Source organism: Brachyistius frenatus, unplaced genomic scaffold, assembly GCF_029030835.1.
Source record: "Brachyistius frenatus isolate BFR_SWC_R1_liver_20210118 unplaced genomic scaffold, ASM2903083v1 Contig_227, whole genome shotgun sequence".
NCBI lineage: Eukaryota > Metazoa > Chordata > Actinopteri > Embiotocidae > Brachyistius > Brachyistius frenatus.
Window position 1 is genome coordinate 359,074 of NW_027210826.1, and position 25,051 is coordinate 384,124.

The following is a 25,051-nucleotide window of genomic DNA, read 5'->3' on the forward strand; positions in this document are numbered from 1 at the left end:
TATAATAGTTGACTGCAACTACCAGAATGCATCGCTTCAGTGACGTCATCACTCCGCGGAGATTGCGACATCCTGCAGCGAAAAGGAAACGCTGATGTTTTCGAGGAAGCAAGCGCGGTGATTTGGATCTGATAAATTAAAAAAAAAATAGCAAAAATGTCGGATTCGTTACAGTCACAAACTCTCCAGGAACGACTGGACCGTCTTCGGGAGTTGACAGAATGTACTGAAAACTACAAAAAGCAGCTACACGACATATTTGAAAAGCTAGGATGGTCGCCGGACTACAAAGGCTGCAACCGGGTAGGTCACCGTAGCTCATGTTTGTTTGGCTCGCGATACAAATAACGTTATCTTGTTTTTTTTTTTTATTATTTTATTATTATTTTTTTTTATCGTAGCTAAAGATCATTATTACATCCAATTGTTCCAGTAAATTAAAGGTCCAGTTGCTATCGAAACAATGACGTCACTAATCTTCCTCTTTGATCTGAAAACTCATTTAACTTTGGAATTTTATTACAGTATAATTTATATTATCAAAAAACTAAAAAAAACTAAAAAAAAATTCTACTACATTACCTCATAATTTTTTTCCCCTACTTCTTAAAGGTTAAATTTATGCTTCTATGCAATTCACTTCTTACTGCTTGCAGGTTATAATGTTTACTTAGTTATTGAACGTGTTTTTTCCGACTGCTTTGCTCATTTCTAATTAATGATCATTTTTAATCGTACATAATAATGTGCATTTAAACTTTTTTTGTTGCATGGCTGCAGTGTATTCTCAAAGGTTTAGCCCCACCTAAAGATTTTGGTCTAATATTTCTTTTGATCAAAAAAAAAAAAAAAATGGGAATGTTGTTTCAAGTACACATTGATGTAAAAATGTGTTGGACTCGTGTGTTAATATAAAACCTTTATCGCACAAGTTGACTAACACACATATTGTCTTCCAGGCAATTCTTGTCAAGCGTTGAAGTTTCAAAAGACTTAAATATCACACGCTACACATACATTCAGTGGACAGATTATTTAGGACTGAAAGTTGTACTGTTCAGTTTCCATCTGGACCCATTTTAGAGAGGTCTTAGTTAAATCCAATAGTTATCTTTGTGATGCGGTTTATTAATGTGGCGGTTTAATTTAACTTCAGCCTCTAAAATGACCACAAAGTTCAGTCGACATTTGTTTATTTATTTATTTTTTTAAAACAGTTTCAACTAAAATTGAGCATTATTACTTGAAGGTAGATGTTTTGTAGGTGTGTGCCTCCTTATAGGAAACCAAGAAGTTAATGCTCATCTGATTATTGTGTGTGTGTGTGTGTGTGTGTGTGTGTGTGTGTGTGTGTGTGTGTGTGTGTGTGTGTGTGTTTTCTCAGGAACCAATGGAGCAGTGTCCCTATGACCCCAGCCACAGAGTCCCTGTCAGGAGTATGGAGAAACACAAGGCCTCCTGCAGGCTCCAGAGGATGGGCTACTCAGCTGAGGAGCAGGTAGCACACGTGGCTGCAGTCGAATTTGAAGACAAAGCAGTAATATTTCAGATGAATGCACATTAGACGTTTACAGTAGAATTGCTGCGGCTGTGCCAGTAACACCTGCGCGAATGACGGCTAAACAATAACAAGACCGCCAACTGCAAAAGCTTTTCGCCATTATGCGACAGCCTACTCCTGTAAACACCGTGAACTCCAGTGTTTGAACACGTAATCTTTAAGAGAGCTGTAAAGTTTTATAACTATTTTGCAGGCGGCGATGTGCGACCCTTCTGTGTGTTACGAGAACACCAGTGTCAGAAGCTTTATAATGGGTGAGTCAGTATTGATAACTTTTACTGTTTTATCACCACGTCCTTTATGTCCTTTATTATTTTATTTTGATTTTATACACTTTAGTAATCCCCGAGGGGAAATTAGAGTCAAAGTTTAACCGGTCAAGGTCAGATGTTTTCTCTTTTCTTTTAGATTTTGTTCGAGGTTTTCCTAAAAGAAGGTGTTTGGTTTTGTTTAATAAAAATCTTTAGAGAAATGTATCCATTCGACTGAAAATACCATCCAAATATTTATTTCTATTTACAAGTTTTCCATCTTGAGCGCCTGATGAAATGCTCGTGGAGATTTGTGGTTAAAAGGAAAAGCCTGTCTGAAGCCACATAAATTCTTATCAGGGAAACAGCTGGTCGATTTTTTTTTTTTCAGTTGCTCTAATGTCATTTACTTCTTGCAGACAAATCCACTCAGCACCAGGTGATTCTGCAGGCGCGATCTGCTGCGCCGCTGATGAGGATGGAAGGAGTCTTCTGGCAAGGTGTCGGCTCGTGTTTTAAAAAAAAAAAAAAAAAATTATTACTGTTTTCACCAGTGTGGTCTTGTTTATCACACTGAACCAAGCGCACAGTATAAATTTCACAATTTAGAGGTTCAAGTTTTACACTCCAGACGCAGTTACCACCACTAGATGTCACTAGTGCGTTACACTCACTAATTTGTAGCTTCCACCTCCTTTATCCTCAGAAATGTATCTTGGTGAAAGAGAAGCGTTTACATTTTAAAAGCATTTCTTTCATTTGGGGGTTGTCACTTTTATTTTCATGTCATTTTTCTGCTGACGCGTGTAATCGGTGTGTTGTGTGCTCTGTTTGCAGCGACAGGGGTGAGTATTAGAAAGGAGATGGGCTCTAGACAGTTCTGCTGCTCTGGTTCAGGCTTGCCTGATTACGTGCAGTATCCTTTAACATGATATCCTTTCAAACCACAGGGCTGGGCTGCGGGGCTCTCGCATTTTCACATGTCCGAACACACACACGCACGCACACACACACACACACACACACACACACACACACACACACACACTTTTCCCATTACGTGTTGGGGAAAGTCCGGTCCACACATTCAGATTTGTCAGGTAGATTAACATTGATTGTTCAAAATATTAATGTCATTTTCTCTTTCGGTTTAAAGCCATGATCACTGATTTCCCCTCATTAGACTGATACTGATCATGAAGGAGGAAACGGATTCCACTGCAGATAAGAGGAGCAGCTGAGTTAGAAAAGAAGCTTAGAAACCGAGCAGCAGTGTGTTCACTTAAAAACAAATGAGTTAATTCACAAAATAACAAAAATCTGTTTAGTGTCTTTATTAGATCATTTGTCTTCTGTGGGACAGACCTGCTAGATAGTGTCTGACGCATGAGTAAAATCATAGAGCTGACTTTAAGTTACTTTCTATGTCTGTGTTGATTCACTTTGCTTGGTTATGACAGGTTCAGACGACATGATGTCAACCCAATAATACCTCAACCGAATGACGCAAACAAATAATCATGTAGTCTCGAAATATGGCATCCAACAACACGTCTGTCATTATTCACAGCACACAAACGAAGCAAATCTGCCAGTTGTTTTCTATGACTTTATTCATGAATTATTATTGTTCATTGTGATTTACCTGTTTAGTTTTAACTGTATTGTTTTTGTTTGCGTGCCGAGTCGGTCATTTCTCGGCTTCAGTTTAGGTTGTCACAAAATAAAATGGTGTAACAACAAACTAAACCTTTTTTATTTTTAAATACGAAGTTAAAATCTAATTTTGTTTGAATTAAGGAGCTGCTTTATAAGGCAGACTCGAGTGAAAATATACTCTTTTTGAGGTTTCCTTGTTGTGGAGCTTGCAGACAATTGTATTACGCTCTGCTGAAATTGTTAGATGTGTAATTATTTAGATAAATGAGAAATGTGACATGCTCATTAGTGTACATATTCTCCCTCAGTCATTTCTCGGTGTGTAAAACATCTGTGGTCCTCCATCAGGTCAGTACTCCGGCCAACCTGTCGACGTACCTCAGAACTACAAGCGAGCCGTGTGTGACCTCACTGTCGCCGACCGATTGGCTCTGTACGATCATGTGGTCAGCCAACAGAGGGAAGCGGCGTCCTCCAGCAACGACGACCTCTACGTGGATTTGGTGTCCAAACTCCAGAAGAGTAAGAATCTCTCAATGTGGTGAACCGCTCTCAAACGATGACATCAATGTTACATGAAAAACTGACTTTTTATAGTCGACTCGATAGTAGAGGAACAATTCTGCGAATAAAATCCCCGTGTTAGTTACTTGTACATTCGTTTCACTTATAAAAAATGGTTTGTGATTTGCTTTTTGATAGAAAAAAAAATCCCGAAAAAAACCCCCATTGCTCTTATTCTGGTGATTCGGTACAGTCCTTTGGCAAATTGTGCGTGTTTGTGTGCAGATGAAGAACAAAATGAACCGAAGACTCACCTGGAGCTGATGGCAGAGATGAGAGACTACAAGAGGCGGCGGCAGTCCTACCGAGCCAAGAACGTTCACATCACCAAGAAATCCTACACGGAGGTACATCATTTGTTGTGCTGACTTGAATCATTTCCTTTATTTCAATAACGTTCAACTTGGCTCATTGGAATTTGCGGTCAAATAAGCACTGGTGTTCTTATGTGTAGCTGAATATGTGATGCTGATCCCGGTGCGTGGGCTCCTCAGTAAATATACTTACTGACTTAACTTTAGATCTTTAGATCAAAGTTAATAATGTGGCATCACTGTGATCAATCTGCAGGTGATCAGAGAGGTGATCAACGTCCATTCAGAGGAGCTTTCCAGACAGTGGAGAGACGAAGAGAACGAGGAGGAGGCGGCTCGATCCGAACACTCCTCCCACAGGTGCACTTTTATTTACTTTTGTTGATTTAAAACATTTCGGCACAGCGAACGACATGAGCACCGGATTAGAGGAGTTGATGGGCTAAAGACGGATGGTTTTTTTTTTTGTTGTTGTTGTTTTTTTTGTTTGGTCCGTCAGGCGTCGATTGGATGAAAGACGGTCGGCGTCCTCCGAGTCGCGCCACTCTCACAACAAGCGCCATCGCAGCCGTGAACGAAGCGACGACGGCGAGAACAAGAAGAAGAAGAAGAAAAAGAAGGAGAGGTGGGAGAGGACCGAGTATTAAGTTGATCTTTTACAGCTGCAATTTACTGTTGATGAGAAGTTACAAGTTATTGTTAAAAATGTAAATGTTTCTCGTACATCACAGAGCAGTTACAGAAACAACCAGATTGCAACAATTGCTTGTCGAATTTTATTCACTGATGTGCTGTTTTTCAAAATGTATGTGGATGTTGGAGATCATTTTGGGTGTTTGGATCCTCGCCAGGGATTCCCGTTCCCCAGATGACCACCACCACCACCACGACCGGAAGAAAAAGAAAAAGAAGAAGGAGGAGAGGGTGAAGGAGAAGTGAGAGGGCTGAGTCGGCAACATCTCGGACGAGATCATCGTTCATCGTGACCTTAACTGCTCCAAAGATGACAGGTGTCATAACATTTTAAGTTTACAAACTGAGATTTTGGAAAGATAGCTATAATAAAGTTTTTGGAACAAAAAGCATTAACATTTTGACCCCTTTTTTTTTTATTTTTATTTTTTAAATATAATTTTCAGTTTGTTTCTTCATTTCGGGGTTTTACAGATTAATTGGTTGCTAACCTTGAATTCTGACAAAGTCTGACAATACCTGATTTGCTTTCAGGGATTTTATAAATTAAAAAAAATTTTTTTAAAACTAAAATCAATTTGGAATGTTTGACAGGAGTGTCATAACTGGCACACTTTCACCACGGGGTCAAAGGTCATGTTTCGGTGCAAATTTTTGCTGCGCGAGTCTTTATACAAGATTAGCGCAGTCTTTCGCAAAACCATGGGAAGTGGGTCTCTGATCAGTTTGACAAAAATACGCGACGTCACATGTTCATCTTATCATTTTAATGCCACATCTGAATCAGAATCAGCTTTATTGGCCAGGTATATACATGTACTCTGTAGCGCCTCCTAGAGGGGAGGAGCGGAAACGGGGTGTCCAGGGTGCGATGGTTTCCCCGACTCTGGATGTGTAGAAGTCCTGAATGGAGGGCAGGTCGGCAACGGTGATTTTCTCTGCAGTCCCGACGGTCCGTTGGAGTCTGCTCATGTCCTGTTTGGACAGTTCATAAAAATAAAACCCCAAAACTATTATTGAAATTTGTGGAACTGCCAACTAAAAGCTATAGAACATCATAAAATCTACAATAGTGAATCTTGATTGTTTTGAACATTTATATGTTTCCTTTTGAGGTTGAAGATTTGAAATCTTCAGATTTTCATAGTTTTGGTTAGTTACAATAGCATCACAATAAACTTAAAATTTAAAACAGTTTGACTCAATTCATTTAAATTGAACTGAAATTAGTTGTTGCAGTTTAAAAGCTTTTCACTTCAAATTATGCAATCCATTTTGTGTTGTGAATATGATTGTATAAAACACCGTGGTTCAGAATGTCTTCTATGTTTTAGCAAACAAGATAATTGTAACATAATGTTTTTTGTGTTGTGTGTTGTATGTTTTTGAATATAAATGTGAAATTTGTCGCTCAGTGAAGAAAGAAGGCTGAACAGCAGGAACGCATTTTCAGTGAAACTTTTTAAATCAGTTTGGAAGTGAGCTGAGTAGTTCAGTTTTGGTGCTGGTTGTTTAGAAAGCTTTTTATATATATATATATATAAATTGAGATCCAATATTTTATTCAGTTGTCAATGACAAAAAAAACCAAGACAAATTCATGTCTTTTAGATTTGATGCAGATTTGGATCCAGATGCAAACTTCATAAAACATTTCAGAAGTTGAAATGATGCATTCAGTGAATTTTACAGTCTTGGCAGAGGAATCAACTCTTGAGTGCTTTCTAGTTACTTTACAGCTGCAGACGTGGTATCATAACAGTCACGAAGGCTTGAGGTGAAACATGAAATGTCTGCTTCAAATCCATGCGTCGCTCTCTTTTTCTGTGTATTGGTCTTTTCTCTGCTGATGCTGAACCCTGTCTCAGGTATTTCTCACCCTGTTGAGAAGCGGAGATCGAGGACGAGAAGAAGAAAAAAAAAGACGGAGAGGATCCCATCAGTGCCTGGGAACCTGACGGATCCCGGAGAGGACAGAGAAGACGGTGGGAACCACCGGAGTGATAATGTTGTGAGGTGAAGTGCTCAGGAAAAGCTGAATCAGGGTTTTGTTTTTTTTGTCCTCATCTGTATCCCGAGGGAATCCTTTGCAGGATCTGGTCTGGTCTGGTCTGAGGGAACTCGCTCTGCAGCACCATGGGAGCCTCCAGTAACAAGGTAAGAGGAGATGGCCTGAGTTTGGGGTCCGGGGGCCCGGCTGGCCCGTTTTATCTTCCTCGGCGGGGCCCGGAGTTTAAATTGAGTTCATTTGGATTATCTGGGATTTAAGGGAATTGATTTGTTTTTCTGGAACAGGCAGGTGATGTAGAGAAAAAAGGGAATTGAGGGGAATTTGGATGAAGCAAAGGTAACGTGGGTTATTTACAGGTAATATTGGTATGATACCCTGCAGATCAAAGCAATCTGAGCAGGTTTAGCTGTGTTAAAAAAAAAAGAAAGAAGCAAAACAGTAGATGGACGTTTAGCAGATACTCATGGTAAAAAATAAAAAAAAAAAAATCAAAGCCAGAGATCATTTTACAGCCTTTAGTCTGTTCAGTTGATCAGTTTTTGAATCACTTATCAGGATGTAAGCAAGCCATCAAAGTGTCAAAATAGCAAACTAAAAGCTAAAAATATCAGGTCTTCATTTCCACTTTAAAAGGAAGATGTTGCTTGTATCGTTTCTCGTTTGCGATGTGTCATAGCTTGTAAAATCCATTAATCTAATGCTTATTAATCAACTGTATCTATACTCCCCACCAAGCCCTGCTTTTGTTATAAAATAAAAAAAAACATTGTAGGTCATAGCTGAAACGCTCCAAAAACATTTGTCTAAAAATATTAAGCTCTTTTTGTGTTTGAATTTATTGGGGTGCTAACCATTTATTCAAATACTTAAGGAAAGTTATTTTTGCTGAGAGGACAGTTCAGGATCATTTGTTTGGTACCCTGGATTATGGGAAAGCGGATTTTTATTCATGTCTCTTCATTTCATTGTCCCCAAATTTCCGTCTTCTCTTTAACAAAGTCTGATCGTACAGGAAATGTCCGCATATTGTAATAATGAGCCAAATGGCAATTGGGGTTGCATTTGCATTTTAAAGATTTAACGTGTTTTCTGCAACAAACCACAAATATTCAAGAAAACATGTAAAATATTAAATGGATCTCATGAAATGTAGAAATTGTCTCACCTCAGAGCCCCAGAGGTCCTGGAGGTCAGGATTATTGGTTCACATCAACAAGCATTGCCACTACAGCTGTATCTTTAGGATTTATTCCCAAACTAACATATAATTAGTGTTTATTTACTCATCATACAAATCATGAGCAAAACGTGGCTAAATTGTTGGACGGTGAAAAGTTTCTTCATGTCAGATCAAGATTTTACCAATTAAATGTTGAATATGTAAAAAATGTTTACTCTTTGCTGCACAAAAATGAAGAGTCATCAGGGATCGACAGCAGGGAGGCAGAAATGTAGACAATTCATGAGAATTTTCGAGAGTTGAAATATGTTTTTTTTTCACAAGCGGCCTTCATACATTTTCCAAAATACAGTTTCTTAAAAGCTCAATCTGAAATGTCAAAGTCCACTGTGCAACTTCCTCCGCTGAAGTGCACATGCTTTTTCCTCGCTTGGTGTTCAGGCTTACAGTGAAGCTTCAGGAATGTCGGATGAGTCTGAGAAGAGTTCAGCGGTTTTCATCCCGACAAAGAAACAAAGAGTCCGCTGGATTCTCACCCAAATACCAGCAGAGTCTCATCTGAGCGACTCTTTGGACTCCCAGCAGCTGCAGGGAGACCAAAGAGTCCTGCAAACCTCTGAAAACAAATCTGCTTTTTGTTGTAGTCTACGTTAGACACTCCTCCGATCCTCCCCTCCCCCCTTGATTTCAGAAGCTCTGCTTCGAGGTCAGAAGGTCCATCAGAAAAGGTGCTTATGTTGTTTTGGTACCATCTGAGGAGCAGTTTGATGGAGCAGGCTGCACTATTGATGACATTAGTGACCTCACGGAGAACCTGAAGAGATGAGCAGTAATTGAGCTGCAGGACAGTGGCTGGCCAGCTCCACTCCAACATGCTCACGCATAACGACACCACGGTCACCACCAAGACTGTCAGCTCGGTCTTGGAAAACACACCTGAAACTGTTCAAACTCTGTCACAGCATCATCAGACAGGCTGTTGAATCATTTGTGGCCAGACATCCCTTAAAGAGAAGTTTTACAAATAAGTGGGCCTCTTAATTTTCTTTTCAGTGACTGAATACAATTCCTGGAGAACTCTGTGAAACGTCCACCCAGTGGAGCTTCACAAGGAGCTCTGCCGGGAGAAGCAGAGGGAGCCCACGGCCCCCGAGCAAGTTCACGGAGGAGCTGACAACCCAGTTGCGTGGTCAAGTCGATGCGGTGCCTCTTAGTTCCTATCAGCGAACAGGCAGATGCCTTTGAGCGCTGCAGGATAACTCAGCCGACCAGTTCACTCTGTGGAAGTGCAGGAAGTGTTGAGCGCCGTTGTGTCTTATTTTTTGGGATGTAAAAATGTTCATTTGACAATGATCAACTGAGCCGAGCTGAAAACGCAAGATCGAATCGATTTATGCGGAATCTTTGCTTTCTCATTACACCAGACACTACTGAGACTACATTCACCAAGCTCAGAAATACTGTAGATTTGTTTCTGTCTTTGAATTAAAAAGGTTGTTTAATCTCCCACAAATGTATTGAAAATGTACAAAACACGTGATCTGCTTAGTTTATAACTTGAATTTGGTTTACAAGTGTTTAGTTACTGTTGATTGCATCAGTTTAGTTACTTTACTGTGTCCTTTGTAGGACTTTTTAACCTTATGGAGAAAAAAAAAAAAAAAAAAAAAATCAAATGCATTTTCAACTGTGGCCAGAGTGTGAAATTTTAAGATGCTTTGAATTTTCAGAAAAAATCGGAAGAGTCATTTCTTTGTATCAAACGTTTGAAGTTTATAATCCAGTTCCTATTTATTTTGTTGTTGTTGTTGTTGTTTGTGGTTTCTCTGTGCAGTTTTATGTCTCAGGTTAAAACGGCTTCATTCCGTTTCTCCGCCTCTTTCAGGACAAATCGACAACATAAAACATGCCACGTTTCCGCATTAAACCTTTGAAGTCAAATTCATTCAATTCTCTCATCTTGCTATTTTATCTACTGTTTACTGAATTAAGTCAGTGATCAATATTCTTCGGTTCTTTCAGAGGAATTGCTTATTGGCAGGTTCCTCCCCACCCGTCAGCGACATAACCGACCCGTTAGGATACTGGTTCTTATGTACCAAAAACTACGAGCTGCTTTCACACTGTAAAGATTGTGTTGAGTGGTAGTATGATATTAAATGATATTAAATGAATTGTGTGAATGTGTTTTCCCTGACAGGCGTCGCTCCTCTCAGGGCTGCTTGTGTTCATGCTGTGTGTCGTCTCTTCACTCTGCCAGGACGAATATTCTGGATACCACTCAGGTCAGAGCTGCCTCAAGTTGAACGTAACTGATTGTTCCTGTTAACTATTAATACAATTGTTAAACAGTTTAATTAATTAAACTATTAATTCAATTAGTGGCATTTATTTGCCTCACAGCTGATAAAATATCTGTTTATTCCTGCTTCACACAACGATAAAGAAAAAAGATGATTCTGAATTATTAATTCTATTAATTTCTCTTTAGAAATGAATCTATGAATAAAGCCAGGAATACAACTAACAACTTCAAATTCTTGTTCTTTTTTTTTTTTTAATCGAGAAACCAAAAAAAAAGAAGATAAATCTCCATCACAGTGTGCCAGGTGAAGATTGCAGCATTTACCAGAAAGTCAGCATTGTAACTTTATAGTTCCTTATTTGTCATCCTTAAATCCATTGATTATCTAAACAAAAATCTGTGTATACAAAGCACTGATCCGGTAAATAATTTATTATGTTTCTCTCGCCAAACTTTGAGTCCAGAGGAACCAATTCAACGTCATTCACGCTCAGATAACCTCCAGTATCAGACTTTAGAAATGTTTTATGTCTTGGCATAGAAAGCATTTTCAAGCACTCAAAGCAAGGGCTCGTCCGGGATTTGAACCCGGGACCTCTCGCACCCGAAGCGAGAATCATACCCCTAGACCAACGAGCCACTTACACATGTTGCTGCCCATGAAATCACATCTCACATGCTCTCTCTCTCTGCACATGTACATCTGTTCAGGTGAGGAACACACCTATGATGAGACGTCCGCTGTCGACCACCGTGATAACTTGGCCTCTCCTCGACCAGGTGAGATCTGTGTCCATCACTGTTTGTTCTTTCCTGGTTAGCTTGTGTTTGTTGTTGTTGTTGTTGTTGTTGTTGTTTTCGTCCAATCAACTGTGAACTCTACCAGAAAGTCGAAATAATATTTCCTCAGGGTATCCACCTGAGCCCACTCACAGCTACGACGAGGACCAGATCCTCGAGGAGGGCGACTACGACCCTTACGGCCTCGCCCCCACCCGGGTCACCATGATCACCGAGGACGACTTCCCCTACGCCACCACCACCGAGTCCCACTACGCCAAGGAGGACACCGAGACCATGCAGGTGGGACAGCCGGGGGACTTTTCGTCTTTACTGCCATTAAAGCATCTCTGACATAATTCAGTTTCAGTTGAGTCTAAGTCAGTCTCAGCACACATAAATGCCCAGTTGTCAAGAGATTACAGACACTTTATTTCTATTTCTTCCTAAAAAAAAAAAAAAAAAAAAAAAAACGTGAGGAAAAATGAAAATGTAACATCTACAAAAACCACCATATCTGCTTTTAGAAACATTTTATATTTCGAACAAAACTGGGTGAATTTAAAAAAAAATCAGGCTCTCAGCAGGCATTTTTATGTTTGCCATGGTTTAATAATAAGTGATAATATTGTGTTGTCAGGTGCCGTATGACACCTCGGATGAGTCGGGCAGCGATGCAGGGCTCGGGGAGGAGCGGCCGACAGAGTGTGACTGTGAACCCGGTGAGCCCGGATTCGCTGGATTCGCAGGACCGAAGGTACCAACTCATTACGTCACATCACTGTCATTTTATTGAGCTGCTGTCTCACTGACAGTCTTTAAAAAGGACACGAAGGACATTCTGCTTCGAAAAAAATGAGAGAATATTACTTATCATAGAAATAAAGAAGTTGATTTAGAAAAAAAGTATTTATCAGCCATCTTGACAGAGAGCATCCTTATCGGTAACATCTGGGAAAATTGTAAGTCACCAACAAAACTTGTATATCGGAGAGCTTTGTTTATTGTTAATGACTGAACATCCCATTCATCCTGAAATAGAGATAGATGAAGCCTCGTGGATGACGCCTATTAAACAACTCCGGTAAACAAAACGACATATAAGAGATTCTTTGCAATTCATATAAGGAATAAACATCACTTAAATAACCCTCATGGACTGTTGCCAACGTGTGCGCATTAAGCATGTTAATGTATTTCAGATTATTTGTCATGTTTCTCAACATCAAATGAGGTTATTGCAGATCTTCATCTGCTTGTATCTGAGGAGGTTTGAGTCTAAAGCTCATGTAAAAAAAAAAAAAAATACACATTTTGACTCCACAGTTTGCACAAACGCAGGAATAGGTTGTCTGTATGTAAACTCCAGGACTTGACTAATAAATACTACAGGTTTCTATTGATTTGCAGTTCATCTTTTCCCTGACCGGATTATTTTTCTCTCCCTGTCAGGGATCCAGAGGCCTGCAGGGTAAAACCGGCGAGCCAGGAACTCAAGGCAGAGAGGTGAGAGTCTAAAACAATGTTACTACATGTTTATTTATAACGAGAAAAATGAAGTAACAGCAGCTGCGTGTAAAACTGATTGTGTGTGTGTGTGTTTTGTTTTAGGGTTATGGAGGAACCAAAGGTGTTCAGGGAAGACAGGGAGACCCCGGACCAGTGGTGAGTAAATTATGTCAATGCATAACTAACGCTTCACACTCTCGGGCATTCAAGGTGATGCTGATAAATGTAACTTCCAGGACACTGGGCAAGTGTCGTGGCAGTTTATATTTACTATAACAATATTTTTATAGTAAACATAACAATATTGTTAAAGTAAACATTAAAATGAAACTAAAAGTAGAACTAAAAACAGAACTGAAGTGAAAATGAAACCACAAATGCGTAAAAAAAAAAAAAAAAACCACAAAAACAAATCAAAGAAGTGAAAGTAAAAGGAAGAGGCACATAAAAGAAAATCAGGAATTTCGTAAACAATAATAAATTACAAACAGACTTCGGTCTGAAAATAACAAAATAATAGAATGATAAAAGTGTTTTTGTGTAGTTTTAGTATTATTTTCCATGTTTGAAATGGACCCAACAATAACTAGTTTAAGATGGATTGAGTTTATATAATTTATTTGTATTTTTTTTATTATTAAATATTCAATATTTTACTGTATTGTTCAGATATTGTTGCTTGCTGCGTATCAAGTTGACAGATTTTTGTTTTGGTTATCTTTAGTTTTGACCTTTGACCTCCTCTTGCAGGGAAGTGTTGGACTTGAAGGAGAAGAAGGAGCTTCTGGTTTCTCTGGAGGGATGGTGAGTGAACCAGTCCAGACCACAGTGACGATCATTGGCAGTGCTTACATGTGTTTTAATTTTAAAAAGTATAAGTGCAGAGTCAAAAACATTTCACTCGTGAAAACACAGTATATTACTGTTTGTAAAAATGTAAGTTTCAATTATTAAAAATATACTGATAAGGTTAATAAAGCACTAACTGTATCTATGAGGACCTCTAAAACCCGAGTAAACTAAATAACTTATTCATTGAATGTGCCAGGGGGAAACTGGACTTCAAGGATTCCTGGGCGAGCCTGGAGAGCTGGGTCTGAAGGTAAACACACTGACACACACTAATAAATGAACTAACACACCAACGGGCGCTATTAGAGTGTCTCAAAATACAGACTCGCTTGTTTTAAGCCTAATATGCAATTTTATTTTCCTTTTACAACCACAAAAACGGCTTCTATCTAATGTTCGCTGTGTTGACCTGTTGGACTCGTCTTTACCTGCCTGCTTGGTGAACTGCTCTCAGTGACTACAGTCAGCAATGTGTTTCCCTTCCACCGATTACAGTGAATTAGATCTATGTTTAGATATTGCATTATTTTCCTCTTCATCCGTTTAACCCGTCAGTTTTCCAGCATTGTGAGCGTCTCCAGTGACCGTTTTTGTTTTAACAAATGTGGCGTCTCTACCTGTCGACAGGGTGACATCGGTATGGAGGGACCCCGCGGGGGAGTCGGAGCTCCCGGTGAGACTGTAAGGAAACACAGCGACCTCTCAGCCGCCCTGTAGTGGAAAGTTTAACATCTGCACTGAAATGTATCTTTAATATTGCTGAGTTAGCAGAAAACTATTCGGGCACCTGTTTCATTTCATAAAGCGAATCCATTGAAAAGCCAACATCTCTTATTGTGTTGAAGATCTATACTGAGAACTGAAGCTCTTGAGTTTGACCAAAATGTTCTTGTTATAAGACACATTATTTAGTGTACATGGAGGCGGGAGAAAGAGCTTCCTTTTGCACAAAAACTAAAGATAATGGCTCTTATTGCTCTTTGAAGTTAAATGAATGAAACTAAGAGTGCATTAGAGAGAAAATGCAGTGGTGGATTTGAGTTTAAAGTGTTAATAATGTAGCTGTGAATTGTGCCTCTGACCACTTTGAAAATCTCATTGTTATTTTCATAATAGAGCGTTTGATTGTCAATACACGGCACCATCTGAATCCTGAATACAACTTCTCGGGAAACCAATTCAGAACAAGCTGTTTTTTGAGAATAAAAAATGAAACCAGGTGTTAGTTACCAAGGCTGAGTAGAGTCATAATAATTATATTTGCAAACCCTGATGTAATGCATTAGTTTAATAAAATGTAATAATAATAATAATAAAAAAACGTTCGAAAGTTGTTTAAGCAGACTTCTCGTGGAAAGAAGATATAAAATCACGCTAGCGCTTGGCTTCTCAGCTTCTGTGTTCACAAAATGTCCAAAATTCTCAATGTTTCTCGTTGAATAAATAACTACTGGCAAATGCAGGTGAAGGACAGAGCGACAACTGTTAGAAACCACCTGCTGCCCTGAAAGGAGGTTGCGGGAGTCTAACAACTGTAGGTTGACATATTGCTCCAGTGTAGAAATCCCCTAACGTTCTGGCAATTACTTGCTACGTTGGCACCTCTATCTTATTATCAACAAACAAATGGTGCAGCGACATCGTAAAATACGCTGGAGGTGAAATTAGGGGGTTAACCAGCCAGCAGCTGCTGTAACAGTTAAACAACGTGAACCCCAAATTAGGATTAAACTGCAATTACAGATTTGTTTAAGATCTTTTCATAATCACATTTTTGAATTCTATGTCGATTTACTTCGGGGCTTTAAATTGACTTTTTCTCATGATCACCAACACAACCCATTATTTCTATTGCGTGTAAATGTTTGTGTATTACATTTCAAATGGAGGTATAATATAATATATAGCATAATAATTTAAATAGTGTAAAATGTGCATTTGTATATAACTCACATTTATGTTATTAACTTCTAAAATATTTCCTTTTTATTTCATGTTGGCCAGTTCTAGTATTTTTGCTTCCAGCCTTTTTTCATCATAACATTAATATTATCTCTGTTGTCAATTTGTTTAATATTGTTTTTTTTTTATTATTATTAAAAGGGCCCGAGTGGTGACGCTGGATCTCCAGGACTAAAAGGAGGTGAAGGTATCAAGGTAAAGGTGTAACACGCTTAAATGCACCATCACTGTCATTAAAACACGTTTACCTTTGTATACATTTCTACAAGTCTTGCAACACTTAGTGCTTTTAATCTGTCGGGTTTCTAATATATTTACATTGACTTCCCTCTTTAGTTAAATTTTTTTAATGATTAGTTTTTGCTTTTTTTTTTTTCAGGGTTCTATCGGTGACAAAGGCAAAGAGGGTCCTCAGGGTCAGGACGGACTGAAGGTACAGAAACTAAACTGAAACACCTGTAAAAGAGAAAATTATTGTTTCCTCTGACGTACAGCTGAATGAAGCATAATTACAGTGGGTACGGAAAGTATTCAGACCCCTTTAAATTTTTCACTCTTTGTTTCATTGCAGCCATTTGCTAAAATCAAAAAAGTTCATTTTATTTCTCATTAATGTACACTCAGCACCCCATCTTGACAGAAAAAAACAGAAACGTAGAAATTTGTGCAAATTTATTAAAAAAGAAAAACTGAAATATCACATGGTCATAAGTATTCAGACCCTTTGCTGTGACACTCATATTTAACTCACATGCTGTCCATTTCTTCTGATCCTCCTTGAGATGGTTCTACTCCTTCATTGGAGTCCAGCTGTGTTTAATTAAAATGATTGGACTTGATTAGGAAAGGCACACACCTGTCTATATAAGACCTTACAGCTCACAGTGTATGTCAGCGCAAATGAGAATCATGAGGTCGAAGGAACTGTCCAAGGAGCTCAGAGACAGAATTGTGGCAAGGCACAGATCTGGCCAAGGTTACAAAATAATTTCTGCAGCACTCAAGGTTCCTAAGAGCACAGTGGCCTCCATAATCCTTAAATGGAAGAAGTTTGGGACGACCAGAACTCTTCCTAGACCTGGCCGTCCAGCCAAACTGAGCAATCGTGGGAGAAGAGCCTTGGTGAGAGAGGTAAAGAAGAACCCAAAGATCACTGTGGCTGAGCTCCAGAGATGCAGTAGGGAGATGGGAGAAAGTTCCACAAAGTCAACTATCACTGCAGCCCTCCACCAGTCGGGGCTTTATGGCAGAGTGGCCCGACGGAAGCCTCTCCTCAGTGCAAGACATATGAAAGCCCGCATAGAGTTTGCCAAAAAACACATGAAGGACTCCAGACTATGAGAAATAAGATTCTCTGGTCTGATGAGACCAAGATTGAACTTTTTGGCGTTAATTCTAAGCGGTATGTGTGGAGAAAACCAGGCACTGCTCATCACCTGCCCAATACAATCCCAACAGTGAAACATGGTGGTGGCAGCATCATGCTATGGGGGTGTTTTTCAGCTGCGGGGACAGGACGACCGGTTGCAATTGAAGGAAGGATGAATGCGGCCAAGTACAGAGATATCCTGGAAGAAAACCTCTTCCAGAGTGCTCTGGACCTCAGACTGGGCCGAAGGTTCACCTTCCAACAAGACAATGACCCTAAGCACACAGCTAAAATAACAAAGGAGTGGCTTCGGAGCAACTCTGTGACCATTCTTGACCGGCCCAGCCAGAGCCCTGACCTAAACCCAATTGAGCATCTCTGGAGAGACCTGAAAATGGCTGTCCACCAACGTTCACCATCCAACCTGACGGAACCGGAGAGGATCTGCAAGGAAGAATGGCAGAGGATCCTCAAATCCAGATGTGGAAAGCTTGTTGCATCATTCCCAAGAAGACTCATGGCTGTACGAGCTCAAAAGGGTGCTTCTACTCAATACTGAGCAAAGGGTCTGAATACTTATGACCATGTGATATTTCAGTTTTTCTTTTTTAATAAATTTGCACAAATTTCTACATTTCAGTTTTTTTCTGTCAAGATGGGGTGCTGAGTGTACATTAATGAGAAATAAAATGAACTTTTTTGATTTTAGCAAATGGCTGCAATGAAACAAAGAGTGAAAAATTTAAAGGGGTCTGAATACTTTCCGTACCCACTGTATATGGTTTTGCTGTTACATCATTTCTGACCAGCAGAGGTCGATGGGTGTTACAGCTAAGTTGGTCTCTCGAACTGTGTTGTTTTCATCCCACAGGGTCAGATAGGAGGACCTGGGTTTCCCGGTGATGTCGGCGAGGGAGGCTACACTGTAAGAGTCATCACGGTCACTTAGATCATCTCAATCCCCGAGCTTTTACTCTGTGAAGGAGCTTTCACATTTGATTTGAATTTTGATCTTCCATACTCTTTTCTATCTGGACATGTAAAATCATCTGACAGTTTGGATGCTAACATGACTTATAATTTTAAAACATTATTAAAATCAAATTAACCGGTAAGATGCTGATGAAAAAGGCTGCAGTCTGTAAGCTCGCCAGCAGAGCTATAACTTTGATTTATTTCATGTCGGACTTTCTCAACTTTGATGCTGAGATTGCAATGGCATTATATCTTTGACTCTACGGTGGCCCTGAGGGTCAAACACAAAAACTTTCACAGAACACAAAAACATTTCAGAAAACACAAAAACTTTTCACATAACAAACAACAACACTGAAATAATTTGTTCTTCATTGTACAAAGATCTTTTTATGATAATCTGAGACAAATATTTTCTGTTTGTCCTCCTCAGGGTTATCCAGGACAGCCAGGGGGCATCGGAGCAAGTGGACCAAAGGTACCAAAGACACACTTGATTCAAACGCCTGCATTTTCATTTTACTGTTTACTGATATTTCTGCAAAATTATTCCTAATTTACATACCAGCCTGGAGTATAACAGCCTGGAGTCACGATTTCATCAATTTAAGAAGTCAAACAAATATTTCTCTGTGGATTACTGGATACTTTTTTCCTATTTAGTTATCCACAAATGTGTCCAGTAAATCAGGAAAATTAAATCTGTTTGGTGACATACTTGTAACCTACAGACCACATACATAAATGTATATGAACATTGCAGTCTTCAGGTGGCGCTAACGCTACTTTCAGTTATTTATCTTCTTTCTAGCAAAATCATCCATGTCTGGATATTACCATCCAGTAGTAGTCATTTTGTTCACTGTTGACATCATAAAAAACTACATGACAATATTTGTTTTGTATAAGGTCAAAAATGTATGATCCCAACAAAACAAGCTTTTTATATCAGATGATCATGAAACAGAGTCACAAGGACAACGTTCATTAAAAATTTCCCCTTGGGGATTAATAAAGTATCTAAGTATCTATCTATCTATCTATCTATCTATCTATCTATCTATCTATCTATCTATCTATCTATCTATCTATCTATCTATCTATCTATCTATCTATCTATCTATCTATCTATCTATCTATCTATCTATCTATCTATCTATCTATCTATCTATCTATCTATCTATCTATCTATCTATCTATCTATCTATCTATCTATCTATCTATCTATCTATCTATCTATCTATCTATCTATCTGACTTCATCTCTTCTGACTTCATCTGACCTTCTGCACCATATGACTCAATGTGATGTTTACAAACAGGAATTTGGGGTTTTTTTCTGAGTCAGTCAGTGACTCGGTGCGGGTGCAAACTCTGTTAAATAATTTTCCCCAGAAGGAAAGAATGAGTTTAGAATGAGGACAAGAATTTTCTGCCTTTCATGTCTGCCTCTTGTAGATGTTTGAACTTTTGAAATTATTTTTCACTGACACTTTCAATTCAAATGGGCACAAATACCCAAATTTCTGCAAGGTTTCGTTTTCATAGTTTTACTTTTTCTTTCTTCACTGCCACAGTCAGATCATTTCCATTGGAGTGGGAGAAACTGAAAGAATGCTCACCTAAATTATAATCCCCATGTTGATTTCATTCATGGCACCATACTGTCTCGACGGTGCTTATGACATGTCATCCGGCAGACTAAATCACATGGATTCCCATATCTGTTGCTTTGAAGTCTTTGAGGCATAAAGAGAAATACAGTCACTGGACTTTTTCAAACTTGTTCGCAAGAACTTTTACCAAATATTTTTACACGTTTATGTTATTATTCTAAATGTATACTGTAGGTGCAGTGCTCGTAAAGTGGACACGAATTGGTTTTTCCTCATGCAAGTAAATAAAAGTAAAAGTGAGTAGAGGAGATGTAAACCTGCACTATTTTGCATACGTTTTCTGTAAATTTTATTACGAACACGTTACTCCGGTCACCTGTTCAACTGGTCCACGCTGTTACCAGAGTGATAATGAAGTATGATAAACAGATATGATGCTCTTCTGACAGGGGGTCATCACCACAGGTGATGCACCTCTGGGTTGGACAAACGAAAGCCATTTAAAGGCTGAGGCATTAACATTTCATTGACACATTGACATTTCATCCAGTGCCAGCAACAAATCATAATATTTACCGCGATATCGAGGCGAAAATGCTCCGCCTGTTTGCAATTACCTGTTTAATCGAAGAAGAAGAAGAACTCCCACTCGCTAGGTTGTTCCATTTCGTGTTTTCTGACTGATAACAAGTCCCTGAAGGACTCAGAAGTACTCCCTCCTACTGAGGACGCGTCCTTGAGATTGGAAAAACACAATATTTATAAATATCTCAAAGACTACTTTCAGGGGGTTACAGGAAAGTCATGTCCTGTGAATTTACGCTTGACTTTTGATTGACAGGATTTAACACCATCAACTTGAACGCTTGTTTTTTTTAAGGGTTTTATTCAAGCAAGGTAAATAAGTTTTTGTCCTACTTACAACGAAAACAATTTAAAAGAAGATCCAATTATAGCTTTTGGGAACTGTGACCTTACCAGCCTGGATATAAGTAATAATTTTCATTGTAATTTTCAATGATTTATTTGAAAGATGTTTGAATCGGAGTTGTTTTATTGTACTGTTTTGTTTTGTTTGTTAGTACATTGGAAATTAGCCTTAAACTTAAGTGTATTATATTTAAGCTTTTCTAGTTATCAGTAATGTAAAGTTCTCTTTCTCATAATATCAAATATACTCAATATAAGATTAAATTTGCTGGTGAGGTCAAAGCACAGCCAAGTTTGAGGCTAAAAAAAAGTCCAGTGAATCACATTTCAGAATCCAAATCGCATATCAGGCCAACATCTGATGGCGGCACTGAAATCAACCGTAAGCAGAACTTATCTCCTACTTAAAAACCAACAGGCTTAACACTACTGGTAACTTCATCTGTTATCTTATTATCATGACATCAAACTAAATGTTCACACAGTTCAGGAAGATCTGCAACATGCAGCACAAGTAATCCGCCAAAATCAGAGTCGTCTCGTTGTCAGGCAAGAAATCACCTAAAAAGTAAAAAGCCACACTGGAATCAGTGTTTCACATGTGGGGAGGGGATGGATGAGGCACCAACATCACAGGAGTCAGGATCTGGGCTTTAAAACATGCATTTTCAGTCATATCAGTCCCTCCAGGAAATCTTGTGATCGCAGTAATTAATGCAAATGCAACAAATCTCCGCCATAAATGGGGGATCTTGAAACTTTGCAGTAATTGTTTGCGCAATAAATATTCTCCGTAGGATGTTCTGCAGAAGGTATTACAGCACAAAGTAAACATTTACAAACCAAAGGTACTTTACCAACATACATAACTTTCACAGCATCCAGTGGATGTAGAGAGCTCAGCCTGTTGTGCTTTAAACCTTTCATCATATTCTTCTTTCTTCCTCTCTTCCTTTCAGGGCACTAAAGGTAATGAAGGCTTTTCAGGCAGTGACGGTGACCCCGGAGAAGATGTGAGCGCATTCAATTTAGAGTAACAAATCTTTACAAACTGTCCAGTCATCTGTTTTTACCCTGGATCTGCAAACTTCCCTTTATACCTTCTATTTGCCTCCTCAGGGTCCTCTAGGAGTCCCGGGGGTGATCGGAGAGCCTGGATCGTTTGGTGCCAAGGTAACAATAGACAAACAGATAAGATAGAGCACTTTATTGATGCTCGCTGTTGTAGTTCAGTTTTGTTTTTCATAGCTTAGATACAGTTTCTCTGCCACCACCAAACAAGAATCATGACAGTGAAGACTTTGTTGTGGGAGATGTTCTCATGTTCGCTGGGGCTTTTATTCGTGTGGGAGGGGGGAAGATAGCAACACTACCACAAGTGTCATGTGGGAATGCCCCTTTGGTCGCTTCTATATAGGGCCAACAAATCTCAGACTAAAAGACAGCTGCAGGACATACCAAATGTAATCTGCATGATGAAGGTTAAATAGGGTGAGGCATCACATTATATGCAAACACTATAAATCCTGGTGTTGCAGTTGCTCATTAGTTAAACTGCATAAAACTTCAACACAAGACCTTTTGGATTGTAAAACTGAAAGCAATGAAATACCCGAGATACATTTTTCTCCTGTTTTGTGACATGTTACTTCAGGAATAATAAAAAGATTTTTTTTTTCTAATATATAGAACTATTGACAGTGACTTTTTAGTCAATATATGTTTGTAGTTCAGGTTATAAATTGATGAATTTATCTTGTGTACATAAAGAAGGTATTAGATCCGTTATGGTTACTCACCCTCGCTCCTCTTGTCTTCTGTCGCTCCCCTCCTTTGACACATTTCTGTCCTATTGAGGATGTGTCACTTCCTAGAAAAATAAAGGCGCATTATTACACGGAAACACTACAGTGCATCTTGGGCTGTTTTAAAGGAGATGTGCATTTTACATATTTGATTGATACCATATTTCAACTGTGCAAGGAGCCCTTCACAGGAAGAAAAAACAAGCCTTTGAGACTATTTATCAATATTATGTAGTTACATTAAAGCCATCAGTTCTAAATATTCAATTATTGTGTCTAAAATATAATTCTTTTCTGCACTGGAAAATTGCCACTGACTACTGCAATACCCATGAGCCTCAGTGGCTATTTCAATGAAGTTAACAGAGTTGCATGTTCAAAATGTGTCATTGCCGCAAGTGGGAACAAAATACAGCAGTATTTTCTGCCGAACTGATCCAGAAACCGAAACCTAAATTGACATTTTATTGAAAAAAATTTATTTTGAAAAAATTTCCCCTCGGGGATTAATAAAGTAAATACCTACCTACCTACCTAAAATGATGAATTTATCCAAAGGGCTTATCTTTTTCTCATTGTCTCATTGTTTGTAGTGATGATTCAACTGGGAAAAGTGTACGAGTCACTTATATTTGTCTAGAAACACCCTGATAGGACCTCACCCTCTCCCTATAATTATTGTTGTCCATACAACATGCTGTGGTGTTTCAAAGTAAATCATCACACGGGAAGTGATGCAATTGTTTTGATATGGTAGCCTAAACCGCAGCACACTGGCAGCATGTGGTGCCCGCCAAAACACCCAGACCCACTGTTTACAAAATGATGTGACACGCTGCAGCAAGGTGAGTTAAAAAATGAGTTATGTGTTCAAAAATGAAAAATACGCCATTATGAACTCAGATTGAACCCTGTTCTTTTCCTGCAGGGCAATAAAGGGGATCGTGGTGTCGGAGGACGTCGGGGCAGAGTTGGCGCTGTGGTGAGTGAGCGGCACCCAGAGCCTTCTCTGTTTCCTTCTGTTACGTTGTTTATCAATTTATCCAATTAATCATCACCAATATATACAAAATATAATGAATCACTTCAAATATCCACATACACTATTGATGTAATCATAGGAAATAAATCAACTGTCCCCTGAATGTCATTTAAACCCATTAATCGGTAAACTAGTTACATATTCATATTCAACATTTTGGGTTCTTTCTGGACACATATTCAAAGTTGTCTTTGGAAAAAAAAAAAAAAAAAAAAAAAAATCATCCACCAGGGTTATCTTCCTTGGAGGCGACCAGGAAGTGAGATAACAGAAAACCTGCATTACAAACATGTTTTGGAGTTTGGCTCATACTTGCCAGTTAATGTCTAGGCATCGTGACCTCGACCGCCTCGCATTTGATTAATCTCTTTCATTTATCGATGTCCGGGAAGTCCCACAATTTAATGTAGAAAAAAGTCTGCAAACTTAATCAAATCTTTGGTATTTACAAGGTCAGGGAATTTGTGACATTTGCCATGTGTCTCTTTATAATGTCAGTTTATTTCTCGTGGATTTATAAAGGGAAGTGAAAGGCAGCGAAGCTTCTCTTGGAAACAATCTGACCCCGTCCAGACGAGAGGTCATGTTTCACTCTGATGTCAACAACAAATAAAGAAAGACTGTTCCGTTTTTTTATTTTCAGTACAGTCAGGATCCATCAGGATTTTATTTATATGGCAGCATTTTATTCAAGAAATACAAAAACAATCTTTAATATCCATTGTTACGCCAATATTATCACAATACATGTACATAAACCATGTGTTGCACTTTATTTTGGGTTAAACATACTATATGCAGTTCCTATATACCACTGGTCTGTAAAAAGAGAAGAAAGGAGAGATACCTGTATGACAATGGCAAAACCAAATCAAGGATATATACACAATGTAAACTTATCTACTTTTCTGTTGGTTTGTCCAACAGGGAGCTGGAGGAGAGCAAGGAGACACTGGAATACCAGGAAAACTAGGCCCGAAGGGCCTCCAGGCCCAGACAGTGTGTATACATACATAGCATGCATGAATATCTTAGGTTTCCACAATTCTGACTTCGGATTTTTAGCTGTTTGTTATAATCGTGTCATTTTACATTTTTCATTTGTTGACTTTTGTTGATTTTTTTTTTTTGATTTGGTCGTTCTATCACATTTGTTGTCCTGGAAACCTGTAATCCATGAAACCTTGTGAGGTTGTGTGTTTAACTCATATTTTTCATCCAGGGGGCCAAAGGTGAAACGGGCCCCGACGGTGAAATGGTGAGTTTTTTTTTTTTTTAAACACTGTGAAATAGTGTTGGAATAAGACAAGTTAAAAGAAAACTAAAGTGAAGTTTATTTAAGTGAAGTAGAGTTTTAGTAGTTTATGATCTCGTGTGTGTTTATCACAAACAGCCAGACACACAATGACATATAAAACCAGGGTCAACTAAACGTCTCACTTCGGCCCTTTAAGTATTTCATGAAGTCATGTAGATGGTTAATTAAAAAAAAAGAATAAAAACTTGCCAAATTAAAAAGAAAAAAAAAAGAGAAATTTGATCTTTTTCTAATTGAACACATTCAGACTGAGAATCAAAGCCACTTTTTGAATTACATAAATGAACATGAATTCATTTTAGATTTGTGTCGAACTATAAGCATATCTAATGCTGACAGGAACCATTTAAACAATT

General features: G+C 38.7%; 2 protein-coding genes and 1 non-coding gene across 4 annotated transcripts in view; 2 read left to right on the forward strand and 1 right to left on the reverse strand.

The window, feature by feature from the left end:
* snrnp48 (small nuclear ribonucleoprotein 48 (U11/U12)) lies at positions 1-5,584 on the forward strand. The gene is made up of 9 exons (XM_069719928.1): positions 1-303; positions 1,385-1,498; positions 1,755-1,815; positions 2,232-2,312; positions 3,820-3,993; positions 4,261-4,382; positions 4,606-4,709; positions 4,849-4,974; positions 5,201-5,584. The coding sequence occupies exons 1-9, from the start codon at positions 157-159 to the stop codon at positions 5,286-5,288; spliced, it is 1,017 nt and encodes a 338-aa protein (XP_069576029.1). The 5' UTR covers positions 1-156; the 3' UTR covers positions 5,289-5,584.
* The window catches only part of LOC138633587 (collagen alpha-2(IX) chain), a 24,002-nt gene continuing 4,229 nt past the window's right edge, over positions 5,279-25,051 (forward strand). The window contains exons 1-20 of one of the 2 annotated variants that reach the window (XM_069719924.1): positions 5,279-5,359; positions 6,911-7,199; positions 10,434-10,518; positions 11,250-11,318; positions 11,449-11,621; positions 11,959-12,075; positions 12,771-12,824; positions 12,930-12,983; positions 13,578-13,631; positions 13,876-13,929; positions 14,307-14,360; positions 15,783-15,836; positions 16,021-16,074; positions 17,882-17,935; positions 18,419-18,463; positions 21,490-21,543; positions 21,650-21,703; positions 23,264-23,317; positions 24,305-24,376; positions 24,600-24,635. In XM_069719924.1, the coding sequence (XP_069576025.1) occupies positions 7,179-7,199; positions 10,434-10,518; positions 11,250-11,318; positions 11,449-11,621; positions 11,959-12,075; positions 12,771-12,824; positions 12,930-12,983; positions 13,578-13,631; positions 13,876-13,929; positions 14,307-14,360; positions 15,783-15,836; positions 16,021-16,074; positions 17,882-17,935; positions 18,419-18,463; positions 21,490-21,543; positions 21,650-21,703; positions 23,264-23,317; positions 24,305-24,376; positions 24,600-24,635 (1,212 nt within the window). In that variant the 5' untranslated portion in view covers positions 5,279-5,359; positions 6,911-7,178. The remainder of the gene's footprint in view (positions 5,360-6,910; positions 7,200-10,433; positions 10,519-11,249; positions 11,319-11,448; positions 11,622-11,958; positions 12,076-12,770; positions 12,825-12,929; positions 12,984-13,577; positions 13,632-13,875; positions 13,930-14,306; positions 14,361-15,782; positions 15,837-16,020; positions 16,075-17,881; positions 17,936-18,418; positions 18,464-21,489; positions 21,544-21,649; positions 21,704-23,263; positions 23,318-24,304; positions 24,377-24,599; positions 24,636-25,051) is intronic. The other variant, XM_069719925.1, reaches the window with a different exon arrangement.
* Positions 11,106-11,177, reverse strand: trnap-cgg (transfer RNA proline (anticodon CGG)). Its single transcript has one exon. It is a non-coding gene; the product is annotated as a tRNA-Pro (tRNA).